Source organism: Melopsittacus undulatus, chromosome 15 (genome assembly GCF_012275295.1).
Source record: "Melopsittacus undulatus isolate bMelUnd1 chromosome 15, bMelUnd1.mat.Z, whole genome shotgun sequence".
Taxonomy (NCBI): Eukaryota; Metazoa; Chordata; class Aves; order Psittaciformes; family Psittaculidae; genus Melopsittacus; species Melopsittacus undulatus.
This window is the reverse complement of record NC_047541.1, coordinates 6,394,321-6,407,239: the sequence shown is the minus strand read 5'-3', so window position 1 is coordinate 6,407,239 and position 12,919 is coordinate 6,394,321. Positions and strand designations below refer to the sequence as shown.

Here is a 12,919-nt window from a genome sequence, read left to right as displayed (position 1 = left end):
TCAGCTACATTCACAGCAGGCTTCTGGGGAAGAAACCCCAAACTCCGTGTGCTTAGCAGGCTAGAGTATCAATGCCTCCCATTCCTTAAGATCCAGGACTTTCCCAGCACCCTGTGTGAAGCTGACACTGGCAGCTCCCCTGGTCCCTGCAACTCATAGAGTGAATAGTTTAAGTGTCCTCTCAGACCATAACATCTGCAGAAACCTTCAAGGTGTGTGCCAGCAGCACTTGCTGAGATCAGTGTGAGTGTATGGAGGCAATGCAGGGATGCCAGGTAGAAGTGTGGTAGCTCTAAGCTACACGCTTCCATAATCCATCTTTAGCAGTTGCCAAGGACCAGGTTCCTCAAGGAAGGGAGCTGGTGGCTGTTTCACTGCAGAAGATGAAGTTCTGTTTCTGCCTCTTCAATCCTCTGGGCAATGCAGCTCCTCTGGATTTCCAGCAGCAAAGCTTCATCCCTCTTCTGTGACCCAAAAGAAGGGCTCAGAAGAGGGTGAGCTCCCCATGCTGGTCTGGTGGGTGCCATCAGTATGGCAATCCAAAAGCAGAGTGCAAATTCAGAGGACAGCACCAGGAGACAGCTCTGCCACCATAAGGCAGCCTGGTCCAATGGCCAAGGAACTGGCTCCAAGCACTCTACACTGACTTGGGCTCTATCTGCCCAGTGCATGCTGCTATAAACCACAAAGAGAACATGCTGCCTTGGTGATGAATTGCTCCCTAAGCATTCACCCTAACCTTGGGTGTTCCCAGATTGTGGTGAGCAGAAAAAGCTCTAAGAAATGAAATTCCCTGGTGATAGAACAAATGAAACCAGTGTGCACATGTGAACTAATCAAGCACTTTGGGCTAATCAAAGGTGTCTTCTCTTTAACGACCTGCAGCTCAACAGCAGGTATTTGTGTGTGGCTTTTCCCAAGGGTGAGAGACAACTTCTCTCCCGTTCTGTAATCTTATATCCTATCCACTATGGGGAAACAGTGGGTGCAGAGCAAGGTGTGTTACCTGCATTACCAAGGTCTGAAGGTTGCTGCAGGTTCACCAGAGCTTGCTTGATCTCCCACAGAGTCTTGGCAAGGGGAGAAGCTGCTATCAGGCTCTCCACCTCCAACTCGGTCAGGTAAGCCAACTGGACATCTACACCTGAAGGGAACAGGGGGGCACTTTAAGCCTAGAGGAAGAAGAGGCTCTTCAGGGCTGGGAGTCTGCAACACACCTGAGGAATGAAACTCAAGGGGGGAAGTGATGCACAGTACAACTGCTCAGTACCTGCTGACCGATGCCCAGCCCCAAGCAGTGATCAGCCCCTCCTGGCCAACTCCCCCCAGTTTCTATCCTGAGCATGATGTTCCATGGTATGGAATATCCCTTGGGCTAATTCAGGTTCTGGCTCTGCTACCTCCTGGCTTCTCGTGCTCCTCACTGGCAGGGCATGGAACACAGATGTTCTTGCCACTGAGTAAGTGCTACAGAGCAACAACTAAACCATCGGTGTGTTACCAGCGTTATTCCCACACTAAATTCAAAGCACAGCATAGGAAGAGCACTAACTCTATCCCAGCCAAACCCAGGACAAGAAGTCATTGCCTTTACCTTGTTCTTCATGCCCAGGGAAGCTGAAAAAAACATTGTTCCCAGTGAAGAGCTCCCACTGCTGAGGCAGCTCATGACCCTATGAGGTAAAAAGGGCCCAAGAGTTAAAGAAATGGGCAAAAAACTATCAGGGAGGTGAGAGACGGCCCAATAAGACACCTGCAACTCACCTGCCCTTCCATTCCTCCTGATTTACCTTCACTGGCCAGGCTGTCCAGGGAGGGCACAGCTGCCACCACATCCTGCCCTTGGACCTTCTGCTCCACAGCTCGCTTCAAGGATGCACTCTTGTACAGAGCATTCCCCAGCAGCATCTCCAGAGCTTTCATTAACTCTGTTGCCTCTTGCCATGGAGCGCCTAATGAACCCAACAGGCACTTTCAGTGGACTCCTACAGAACCACATGAAGAACTGCAATGATCTCCAGAGCAAAGCCAAGAGCACGAACCTTTGGAAATGCCACATGGCGACTCCAAGCTGCCTCATGCTGTAGCATTTCCAAAGAACTCTCTGCTTACCTGTTCCTAAGCTGGACCTGGCTTCTCACTGAACTCACACGAAGACAGGCGGTCAGCTCTTACAGAGCTCCTACAGAACTACAGCACCACTGGAAGACACAGTCTTGTGGGATGTCCTCTCATGTGTATGAGCCATCCACTGTACCCATCATGTCCTGTGCAACCACTGATGCTCCCTGACACTGCTGCTCTCTTGCTCTGCACTTTGGCTCTCTCACCTGCTTGGAAGTCGTGTCCACAGTGCCCATCACACTGTTCAGCACATGCTGCTGCCCTGCTGCTCTCTGCAGGTCTGTGCTCACGAGCCCTTTTCAAGTCTTCAGTGTCCAGTGCTTGCAGCATGTCCTGCTTACAGAGAACAGCAGTGTTCAACTCTGCAAGCCCCACAAGGCCACCCATCCTGCTTCTTGCATAAAACCAGAAATTAGCATGACTACATTATAAAGGCTGCGTGGAGACCTCATAGCAGCCTTCCAGTATCTGAAGGGGGCCTACAGGGATGCTGGGGAGGGACTCTTCATTAGGGACTGTAGTGACAGGACAAGGGGTAATGGGTTGAAACTCAAACAGCAGAGATTTAGATTGGATATAAGGAAGAAATTCTTTACTGTGAGGGTGCTGAGGTACTGGAATGGGTTGCCCAGGGAGGTTGTGAATGCTCCATCCCTGGCAGTGTTCAGGGCCAGGTTGGATGAAGCCTTGGGTGATATGGTTTAGTGTGAGGTGTCCCTGCCCATGGCAGGGGGGTTGGAACTGGATGATCTTGAGGTCCTTTCCAGTCCTAACTATTCTATGATTCTATGCCAAAAGAAGGGACCAAAAGGAGCAAACTGCCACTGCAGGAGAACCATTTATCTTACAAACGTCACAGTTGCAAGACTCCCTTCCCTCAGTTGTTTCCACACTGACCATGAGACTCCGGATCTGCTGGCTGACTCCATTGTAGAACACCAGCACGTCCATCCTGTGCTTGGCCAGCTGAGATGCCAGATGCAAGTTCTGATCTTCCAGCTTATCGTAGAGGGTGCGAACACTGAAATCCTCCAGGAGCCTCCGTGTCAACCGCTCTTCTGAAACACAAAGTGTTTGGTGAGTGGCCACAGGTCTTCATTTCCCACAAGGGGCACTGCCTGTCCATAGGAGGCAGCAGCATGGTGTAATGTGAAGGAGGAAAGCGAAAGAGGTGTAAGAGGAGGTGCTGTTCCTTGGTGAGGGGGAGGAGTGTTACTATCCCATCCTAACTCAGGGTTTCTGCTCCTCTGTTCCCAGCATCACCACCGGCTGTGCGCTGGGTTTTACTGCACCCTGTGAACATCCTGAAATTCCCAAGATGAGGTTTATCTCCTGAAGGCAAACAAGGCCAAAGAGGGCTGGCCACTTGCCCTCCTAAGGAGTAAAACACTGACCCATTCCATGACAGGAGGTTACAGTCCCCATGTGAGGAGATCAAATGAACCTAGAATGGAAGTGTGTGTGGTGTGTGTAAATGTGCACACATGAGTAGAGGGCAGCCAAAGTGTCTGTGTGCCCTTGGTGAGCAGGTATGAAAGTATCCTACTAGAGAGCTAACAGGTAACAGGATGATGGGCAGTGAACTGGCCCAGCACTTTACCTGCATTATGCACAGCTCCCTTCTCTTCAAAGTCAGCATCTTCTCCAGAAGCATGAGGACCGACTGTCTGATAGAACTGAAGGCTAAAGGGAATGACAGAAGAGGGTGAAGAGTATCTCATCCTCAGTAAAATCAGATCCTTCACTATCACCAGCCCAGTTCAAGCACGAGGATAGGTTTCTTGGCTAGAGTTTGAAGTCAGAACAAAGATGGACACAACAGAGCTGTTACACACCACGCTGCTGGTGACACCGACCAGCTCCCTGTGCAATTAGTAACATCCTGTAGAGCTGGCAAGAGGTCCAGCATCAGGGACTGAGAGTAATGCAACAGGACATGGTTCTGTACTGTCAGGGTGTCCTGATAGCTCCCATGCAAAGGGGTTTACCTGTCTTTAAGGAGGATGTACTCCGGTGGGATGTGTGGCTCGCCCAGGCTCCTCCATCGTGGCTTCCAGGCCTTCAGGGGGCTGATGATGGGCACAGCAGGCTGGAACACTACAGCCAGGGTTGCCAGCACCACAATTAGGGAGCCCAGGACAAAGAGAACTGCTGGGAAAGCCAAGAGGGACAGCACAGAGGATGCAAGCCACACTTTCATTTCTATTGCTTTCCTGTCCTCTCACTGATGGACACAGGACTGGTATGTGCACAGCTTTGAGGAAAGACCTCAACTGTCCTCGTATTTAGCCCCGAGTGATCTTTTAAATGATGCCTTTCATTTCAGCTGAGTTTAGCACTAAAACACTGGCACTTTCTGCCTTCAAGCCAAGGGAAACAAAGCCCTCACTTGAATTCTTCAAGCAGGGAGTGGGGAGAAGCACAACTGGTCCTTCCCTCTCTCACAGTGTTTTGGCTGTACCTGTGATAGTGGCCCAGTTAGGAGCCAAATTCAGGTTCTGCTGCTTCAGAATTCCATGTCTGGCCAGCTGGAACAGAGAAGAGGGCTGGAAGGAAACATCTCGGGGGTCACAACCCATATTTGCTTCATTCACAGTCACGATCAGGAAGTGCTCCTGAATGGTCCTATCCCTGAAAACATATGTCCCAGACTCCAGGAAAACATGGGCAAACCTGGAAGGGAGAAGTGAGGAAGAAAAGGAAGGAAGGTTGATCCACACTTCCTTTAGCCTCCAGCTGTGTTGACAGTTAAACACATGAACACACCAAGCTGGCATGTTCAGTGACACACTCACTCTCAAGTCCCTCCCATGCCATGTGTATATTCACCACAGCAGGTATTATTACCACGAGATGTTGAGGTGAGTCTCCTGGATGAGGTGGTCCAGCCTTCGGAAGGCTCCAAAATCCCAGCTTGGGTTGCTGTTGTAGAGATGCTGCTTCTGATACACAGGGTAATGGCTGGATGCACGGTCTGGGAACAGTTCAGCTCAGTGTCAGCAGCAGTGACCTACATCAGTCAGGACAGGTGATACTGGCCTGGCAAAGAACTATGGAGCTGCATTTATCTCCTGGGGCCATGCAGGGCCAACTCCTTTGAGGTGTGCATTACTGCCCACCAACACCTTCTGCTTTCTAACAGAGGACAAACAATATCTTTATTCTACAGAGATCCAGTAAAAAAGTGGAAAAGCACCATGTAAGTCACTAGGCTAAAGCTCCAGAGTCCCCCAAAGGCAGGAGAGACAGGGAGGTGAAGGAATGTGCTCATACATGCAGTGCTCTCAGATGTGGAGTTGTTGCTCTGGACACAAAGAGCACAGAGACCCAACAACACTCACTGTGGGAATCGATGCTGAGCTGGAAAAGGATCGTGTCTCCTGCTTCCAGGCATACTACTGGGTTAGGAACGAGGGGCAAGGTGTGGGTATCTGTGGAGGAAGCCCTCTGGATTCTACGACCTTTCTGTAGCAACTGATGTGATGAAAAGTCTCCTGGCACAGGCAAGAGGACAAACAGAATGAACTCTGCACAATGAGGAGCTCCTGAAAACAGAGAACTCTTTCTTTGTATCTGTGGACAATTATAGCTCACAAGGTCAAATTCTGCCCTCAGCCACACTACCATAAGTGAGAAGCAACTGGAGTTAGGAGCCAGCAACAGACCTGCCTTCAAGTGGAGTTTCCTTCTAGCTTCTTGGAAGGCCAAAATCATTCTACAAGCTGTATTTGACCCGTTCCCAGAGAGCCAGTGCAGGTCACCACTGGTTACTCCCACAGAGAACAAGATCTCTCCCAGCTTTGTAAATAACTTGGACAATGAATTCCCTCTGTGCCAACTTGGAAGGAAATGAATGGCTTTGTGTGACTGGAACTTTGAGTCACCCTCAAGCCTTACCTGTGAGAAACGCTTCCAGAGCATCTGTGCTGGAGGCAATGAAACCCAGCACTGCAGTGGGACTGAACAGAACCAAATGCACCCGATGGCTTTTCTGCACGTGTTCGTCCGGGCCCAGAACGTTTGTCACTTCCTGTTAGAAGCAGAGGGAACACTTGTCACTGATTCCAGCCTGGGAGCCTGGGTTGTGATCAGTGTCAGCTGTACCAGACTGCTCTACAGAGGGCTTTCCTCAACCATTCAGAAGCTGTCATCTCTCAGCAGTGCAACAACCTGACAGTGAGAGCCTCTCCTCTCTACTCGCAGCCTCCCACCCTTGTGTAACCTCACACTTACCCACATTTCTCCTCCATTCATCCTCAGCAGCAGCTCTCTATTGATGCCGAATCCCAAAGAGATCCGTGGGGCTCTCAGCAGACACAGCTGGTCACACAGCTCCTCAGCAGAGACATACTGCTTGCAGTGACATCTGTGCTGACGACAAAAGGTCTTGATCACTTCTGCTCCCTGAGCAAACAGCTATAACACACTGATGATCAGGCTGACCCCAGTATCTTACTGGGGACCAGCCCATGGAAACCAGAATGGAGCAAGCTCACAGACCATCTCACCCAGCACTGCCTGCTATGGCCAAAATGTAATACCCCACTCTCTAACAGGTATCTAACAGAGATCTAGTTCAGTCCTGTGGTAGTGTTATGCATCCCTCCCTAAAGTTCTACTTTCAGTCAATGGCTGAAAGAAACAGAGTTTAACTTTAACACACCTCATTTCTGGGCAGTCCACGTCAGGAGGAGATTTTGTAATACAGAAGTTCCTCCACAGAAAGCTTAGAAGCATAATTTGACAAGAGCTAGTTTTCAGTTGGTATTAAACTAGTGTTTTAGTTGGCATTAAAGGTGGGGGTTGGAATAAGGTTTCATTTCCTCAACCTGAGGCACATGGAAAAGGTCTACCTCGGAAAACATGAGCTCTGCCCACCCTCACCTTGTCCCTCAGTGTCATTCTGGTGTCTGCCCAGAACACCTCCCTCGGGATGCCCTGATGGGATCAGTAACAGCCGCTCAGAACCCACTCTGGTGCTTCTGGATGGCACTTACATGCCCAGCTCTGCATTCACCTCTCCTCCTGCAGGCCCACAAGCAGGGGAGCAGTCGTACTGCTCGGGAAGGACGCACTGACGTGTGGCTGCGAGCCGGACCTGTCCCGGAGCACAGAGCTCATCCACCTGGAACAGCAACACTCACCAGTGAGGGACACCAGAGCAGCTCCCACTGACAGCAGCCCTCAAATCCTCTTCCTCCCCCTGCAAGCTGCTGATGTTCAGGTAAAGGTCACCCCACAAGGGCTCATAAAGACAACTTGGAAAGCATGGAAGAAAGACCACAGCATCTCATCCAAACTGATGAAGGACTCCATAGGAACAATGTGGAAGCTTTAATTCCTGCATCTGTCATTTGTCTGTGACACTGTGCTGCTCTCCATTGCCACAGCATGGAAGAAGCATCCTTTGCCTCCATCTCTTATGAATTTAGCAAAGACAAGTGCCATTATCCTACAAGGAATGGTCAAACAAAGCAGCTAAGGGACTTGTGTCTGCAGCAGCCCAGAGAACAAAACTCGGATTGCATGTACAGACCCTGAAACAGGGCCTGAAGCACCGAATCACTCTCCCTTGCCTTCATATCACACAACAGCTCTGTTCTGAAGCCAAGCTTCACCTGGGGCTGGCAGTCCTGGTCGCTGTTGCTGTCAGGGTCCATCTTGCCTCTCTCATCATAGTAAATGTAACCTGCTTGGCAGATGCAGGAGGCATCTGACTGCTGGAAAGCCCGGTTCAGCCCGTGGCAGGTACAGCTGGTTGCACCTTAGAGAAGAGCAGCAATGGCGCATTGACAAACCCTGCAGTCACTTGTGCATCAAGCCACTAAGTGGGGTAAGGACTTAGTCAATGCTGCCAGGCCCCTCTCTTGTGCTTCAAACCCACCACAGTACACCCAGTAAGGCATTTGCCACCTCCCTGCCAGGTTTCCAGCCTTTTCCAAAGCTGGATATGGTTCAGTGCCCAATTTTGGCAAACCTACACTTCATGCAAGCTCCCCAGTGCAGGGCAAAAGTACTCTTGGTGAAACTCCAATGTTTGCAAAGCAAGGACAGAACAAGAGTTCATGGGGCTGCTCATCTCTTCCTTTGAAGGAGACAAATCCCTTTGGCTAATAGAGTGTAAAAGGAAAACAAGCTTTGGAAACAGAGTTCTCCTTCTGGGTGGGACAGAGGCAGAGCAGTTGGTAGCACCAACAGCACCATGAGGACCCCAGGACTTGTGGCCCATCACGGAACCACCATGTGGGGAATCACATCTCCTGGTCTCTCAAGAGGTGGAAGTTTCAGTCACACACAGGACTCACCAGGCTGAGAGGAGGAGGAGCTGCCACAGGGGAAGCAGGCAGCCTGGGCAGGGAGGTGACTGAAGGTACCGGCAGGACAGGCCTGGCAATCCTCTATGTGCTTCCCAAAGCTGCTGCTCCTGTGGGTCCCCGGGGGACAGGGCAGAGGGGCAGATGCCAGGGGAGGGCAGTAGTGGCCACTGGGACAAGGCTTCTTGTGGTAACTCTCACTGCCTGGAGACACAGACACTGGTAGGGACTGAAGCACATGCTGAGAGATGGGCAGAGGACATTTATTCCTGTTGTACATATCCACACCTCTCTATCATGGAATCCCAAACTGGTTTGGGTTGGAAAGATCATCCAGTTCCAACCCCCTGCCCTGGGCAGGGACACCTTCCACTAGACCATGTTATCCAAGGCTCTGTCCAACCTGGCCTTGGACACTGCCCAGGATGGGGCATTTACCATAGGCAGCTATGTATAAAGTTCATAAACATTAAATTTAATTCATTGATATTTAAATATAAACCTTCATTTCTTTGTCTTTCCTCTTTCACTGGACAAATCCAATGGCAAGAGTCAGCAGACAAGGTCTCCTCCATGGGAGCTCAACACACATCAGTGAACTTCCCATAGGATACCAGCCAACAGGCTTTCCATGCTCATAAACCTGTTGCTCCCACATTCTAACTCCTCAGGCTGCAAGCAGCAGGGGTCTCAGGGTCTTTGAGCCCTTAGGGTCACTCCTCTGGTAATACATTAACCCTGAACCTCTCAGCTAAGCCACAGAATTAGGGAGAACCCAGTTCACAAGGGCTGGAGGGGTCATGCCCTGGGAGACAGGACATGGATATCCAAACCACGCTGGATTCATTTCTCTTCATACACGACAGCCTACCACAATAAGTGCTCCACAAACTGATGTGAGAGCCCACACCAGGGTTTAGAACTGCGGAGCTTTGCCCACATAGAACTTAAACCCAGCAGCTTAAGCTGCTATTTCTTGCCTCCTTGCTCTGTGGCAGCTCCTTTTACCTTGTGGGCATAGGAAGCCTGCAGGGCAGGGCTGGCAGGGGGACATGATGAGCGGGTCACTGCGGTAGGTGCCTGCATCACAGATCCTGCAGAACTTCTCAGGTGAGTCCCTTGGACCAGGCAAGCTGAGGGCCATGTACCCTGCTTCACAGGGCAGCGGATGGGCACTGCCTGGGGGGCAGTAGTAGGGAAACACACACCTGGAATGCAAAACACGGAGATAAGAAGGAAAAGTGCCTGGAGGTGTTTGGATTCCCGGATTCCATGGCCAGTGCTAACTGAGGGCAAAACTAAAAGTGGTTTTCACCTGGTTCCAGGCTCAAGTAGAAATCATGAATCACCCTACTCAGCCTTAGCAGCTACCAAATCCATGACTGTTACCTATTCCAGAGGTGCCTTTGCTTCTGCACAGTGCACAAAGTCCATGGTTGAAGCATTCAGATGGGTTTTAGCACAGGCACATCTCACAATATTCACTCCTTAGAAAGTTAAAGCTGGCTGCACCAAACACACCAGGTACTCACAGCTGCTCAGGGCTATTGTATGTTGATGATCCTTCAGGACAGTAATACCCAGCAGGGCACATGGAAGGCAGGGCTGTGTGAGCAGCACAGTACAGGCCAGGCCTGCAAGGCTTTGGATTTACTGAACCTGGTGGCAAAAAGGGGAAACAGTGATTGATCCCAGCCAGAAATAGCTGGAAATAAAGAAAACAGGAGCATGGCCATGTCACCTGCTGGGCACTCATAGCCAGGTTTACAGGGTACTCCCTGGGTGTTAGGCAGCCCTGTCTCTGCTGGATCTGGGCAGAAGTATCCAGGTGAGCAGGGTTCACACTCTTCCAATGATTTTGCACCAGGCTGGATCCTGGAAGTGCCAGCTGGACACAGGAAAGCATCCCCTTTACCTGGGCACCAGTACCCAGGGGGGCAGGGATAATCCTCAAACCTGGTCAGACCTGTTAGGAAGAGAAAGGAACGAAGAAAGGGCCATGAGAGGGTTTAGAGAAGGGCTCTGAGCACTATTCCATCTCAGGGAATTCTGCAATCAGCTCCAGAGGTTTCACCTGATAAAGGGCAGTGGTAGCCAGGAGGACAGGGCTGGCAATCTGTCAGGCTCTGAGCTCCTGGAAGCTTGCGGTAGGTTTGTGGAGGGCATTTCTGAGGTGCCAGGAGACTGCTGTGCTCACTGCCATTGCCTCCGAAGCAATAGTGTCCTGATGGGCATGGGTAGGCCTCTGAATCCCCTAGCAAGCAAAAAGCAGGGCTTTAGGGAGTCAACTTTGCATCGTAATTGGAACACTTTTCTTCTCTGTCCTCTCTGGGTCCTTCCTGAACACCTGCACAGATGTCTATAATCCACCTTCACAGTCCAATCCCCATCTGACACAGGGATCTTTGGAGCCCGGTTGTAGTTTCGACTCTCCCACATTTGCAGTGTTTGCTGGAACAGCACATTGTATGAAGTGTTTGGTGCCTTCTTCCTCTGCAGTCACTAGAACCCATCACTAGACAGTGTGCCTGCTGCAAGGACTGGTCCCCAGTGCAGTATCCGATATCCTAGGCTTCCTCCTAGGCCAGCTCTCCAAAGTCATCACCAGACTCAAGGATGCAAAACAACATCCATTCCCTCCCCTCACTGGTCAGCTCCAAGTTCCTACCTGCTTTGCACCAGTGGCCTGGTGGACAGGGGAGGCAGTCTTCTCTCTTCACAGCTCCTGGAACATCTCTAATGGTATTCGCAGGACACGGTGTTGGTACCTGGGATCCCTCCAGGCAGTAGAAACCTACAGAAACGGATGGGAAGGAGATGAAAATCAGATCTGAAAGCCCTCCAATGGCAAAAAATGGCTCAGCATGAGCCTCCTGTTGTAGGATGAACACCTACACAGCTGTGGGGACACTGCTGTGGATTTAGAGAGCCAAAACAACTGCACTAGCAGTCTAGCACTATAAATTCAAGGCAGCCTTTAGGTCAGGTACACCTCTTTGTTCAAAAGGTGTAAAACCAGAGGAAACCAATGAGCAACGACAGCTTCACAGAAGGGATCACAATGTATTCTGCACACTCTCCAGCAAGTCCCTGTTCTACACTTAACACACTACTGAGACCCTCACTTACCTGCAGGACACAGCCCTGCACACTCCTGACCCCAGTGGCACCCAGTCAGAAAGCGCCAGGAGAAGCTGTGGCCCTGGGGAGTGGACTGGGAGCTCCCAGCAAGGCAGAAGTATCCAGCAGCACACTTCCCCTCCAGCCGCCCATGCCTGCAGCAGAGAGGGCAGTGAAGAGCTTTTGTAGCACCTGCTGCTAATGATTTGGTGCAGGAAGAGATGGAATGAACTTGGCAATAAAGAAGAACTTCTGATGCTGAGATGAGAGAGAAAACAGACCCGTTTTTCCACTTACAGAACCATGCAGACAGCTTGAACCAGGTGGTTCTCAGTTCAAATTCCATGAACATGGGCAAAGTGCTTTAGATGCAATTGTGGATGACTTTCCAGTAGGCTGGAATTCCTGCATTGCTTCCATGCTTTCACAAACACTACCTACTATCTCTTTCAGATGTATCAAATTGCTTGGAGGTGCCCCCAGAACTCACAGATCCAGCACCTCTGTGCCCAAAAGCTGTGTCTAAGATCCATTTCTTTCCTTTGAATGAGAGGTGTGGTAGAGCTGGGAGGAACCTGACATCGACTCATCAGCACAAAACAAGATGCCAAACTACTTAAAACAGAGAGGAAAGATGCCAGATCGCAATGGATCCCAACCTGCAGTAGTGACCAGGTAAGCAAGGCAGGCATTCCTTCTCATTCCACAGACCAGTCATATTTGCAGGAGTGAAGGTGCCTTCAGGACATGTGAGAGGAACCCGTGTGCCTGAAAGGGAGCCCACAGAGACAATAAAACCCCTGTTGTGCTCTGACAAGACTCTAGAACAGAGGAGCTGACTCCCAGGAAGCAAGATGCCGACTACATCCCATTTGTTCATTGCCACCTCCCATCACCCGGCTTACAGGACAATGCACATTAGGTTTGTACAACTCTTGGGTCACAGTGAAGCCACAACATTGGGATCCTTGGTGTGCAAGTTCCAGTGTACCTGTAGGACAGTAGGAATGTGGGGGGCAGCGCTTGGGGTCTCCTGCCACCAGCTCCTGGCAATAGAATCCTCTCTGGCACGGGATGCAGGCTGCAGAGCCACTGGCTGGCTGGTACTCCCCAGCAGGGCATGGTGTTGGATGGGCTGCCCCAGAGCTGCAGAAGTGACCCTGGCAATGACAGGAGGAAGGAGATAGCATGGAAATAGGATCCGTGTAAAGGGTGATCCCAGAACTGCTCCAGCAGCGTTCTATGGGATGTAATCAACACTTCCATGACCTTTCACCACTGTGGGAGATGAAGCACCTTGAAATGAAACAACTGACCCACCTCTCCCTGAGCAGTACCTTAGGGCAGAGGAAAGCAGTGGG

General features: G+C 50.8%; 1 protein-coding gene across 1 annotated transcript; it reads right to left on the bottom strand.

Moving 5' to 3' along the window:
- Positions 1–1,848: 1,848 nt before the first annotated feature.
- LOC115945450 (uncharacterized) lies at positions 1,849–4,324 on the bottom strand (the record flags this gene model as incomplete). Its single annotated transcript, XM_031043459.2, has 5 exons — positions 4,113–4,324; positions 3,725–3,807; positions 3,022–3,182; positions 2,331–2,457; positions 1,849–1,952 (listed from the first exon to the last, which is right to left on the bottom strand). Coding segments are annotated over exons 1-5 (687 nt in total), but the record flags the coding sequence as incomplete, so codon positions are not given.
- Between the last annotated feature and the right edge of the window lie 8,595 nt (positions 4,325–12,919).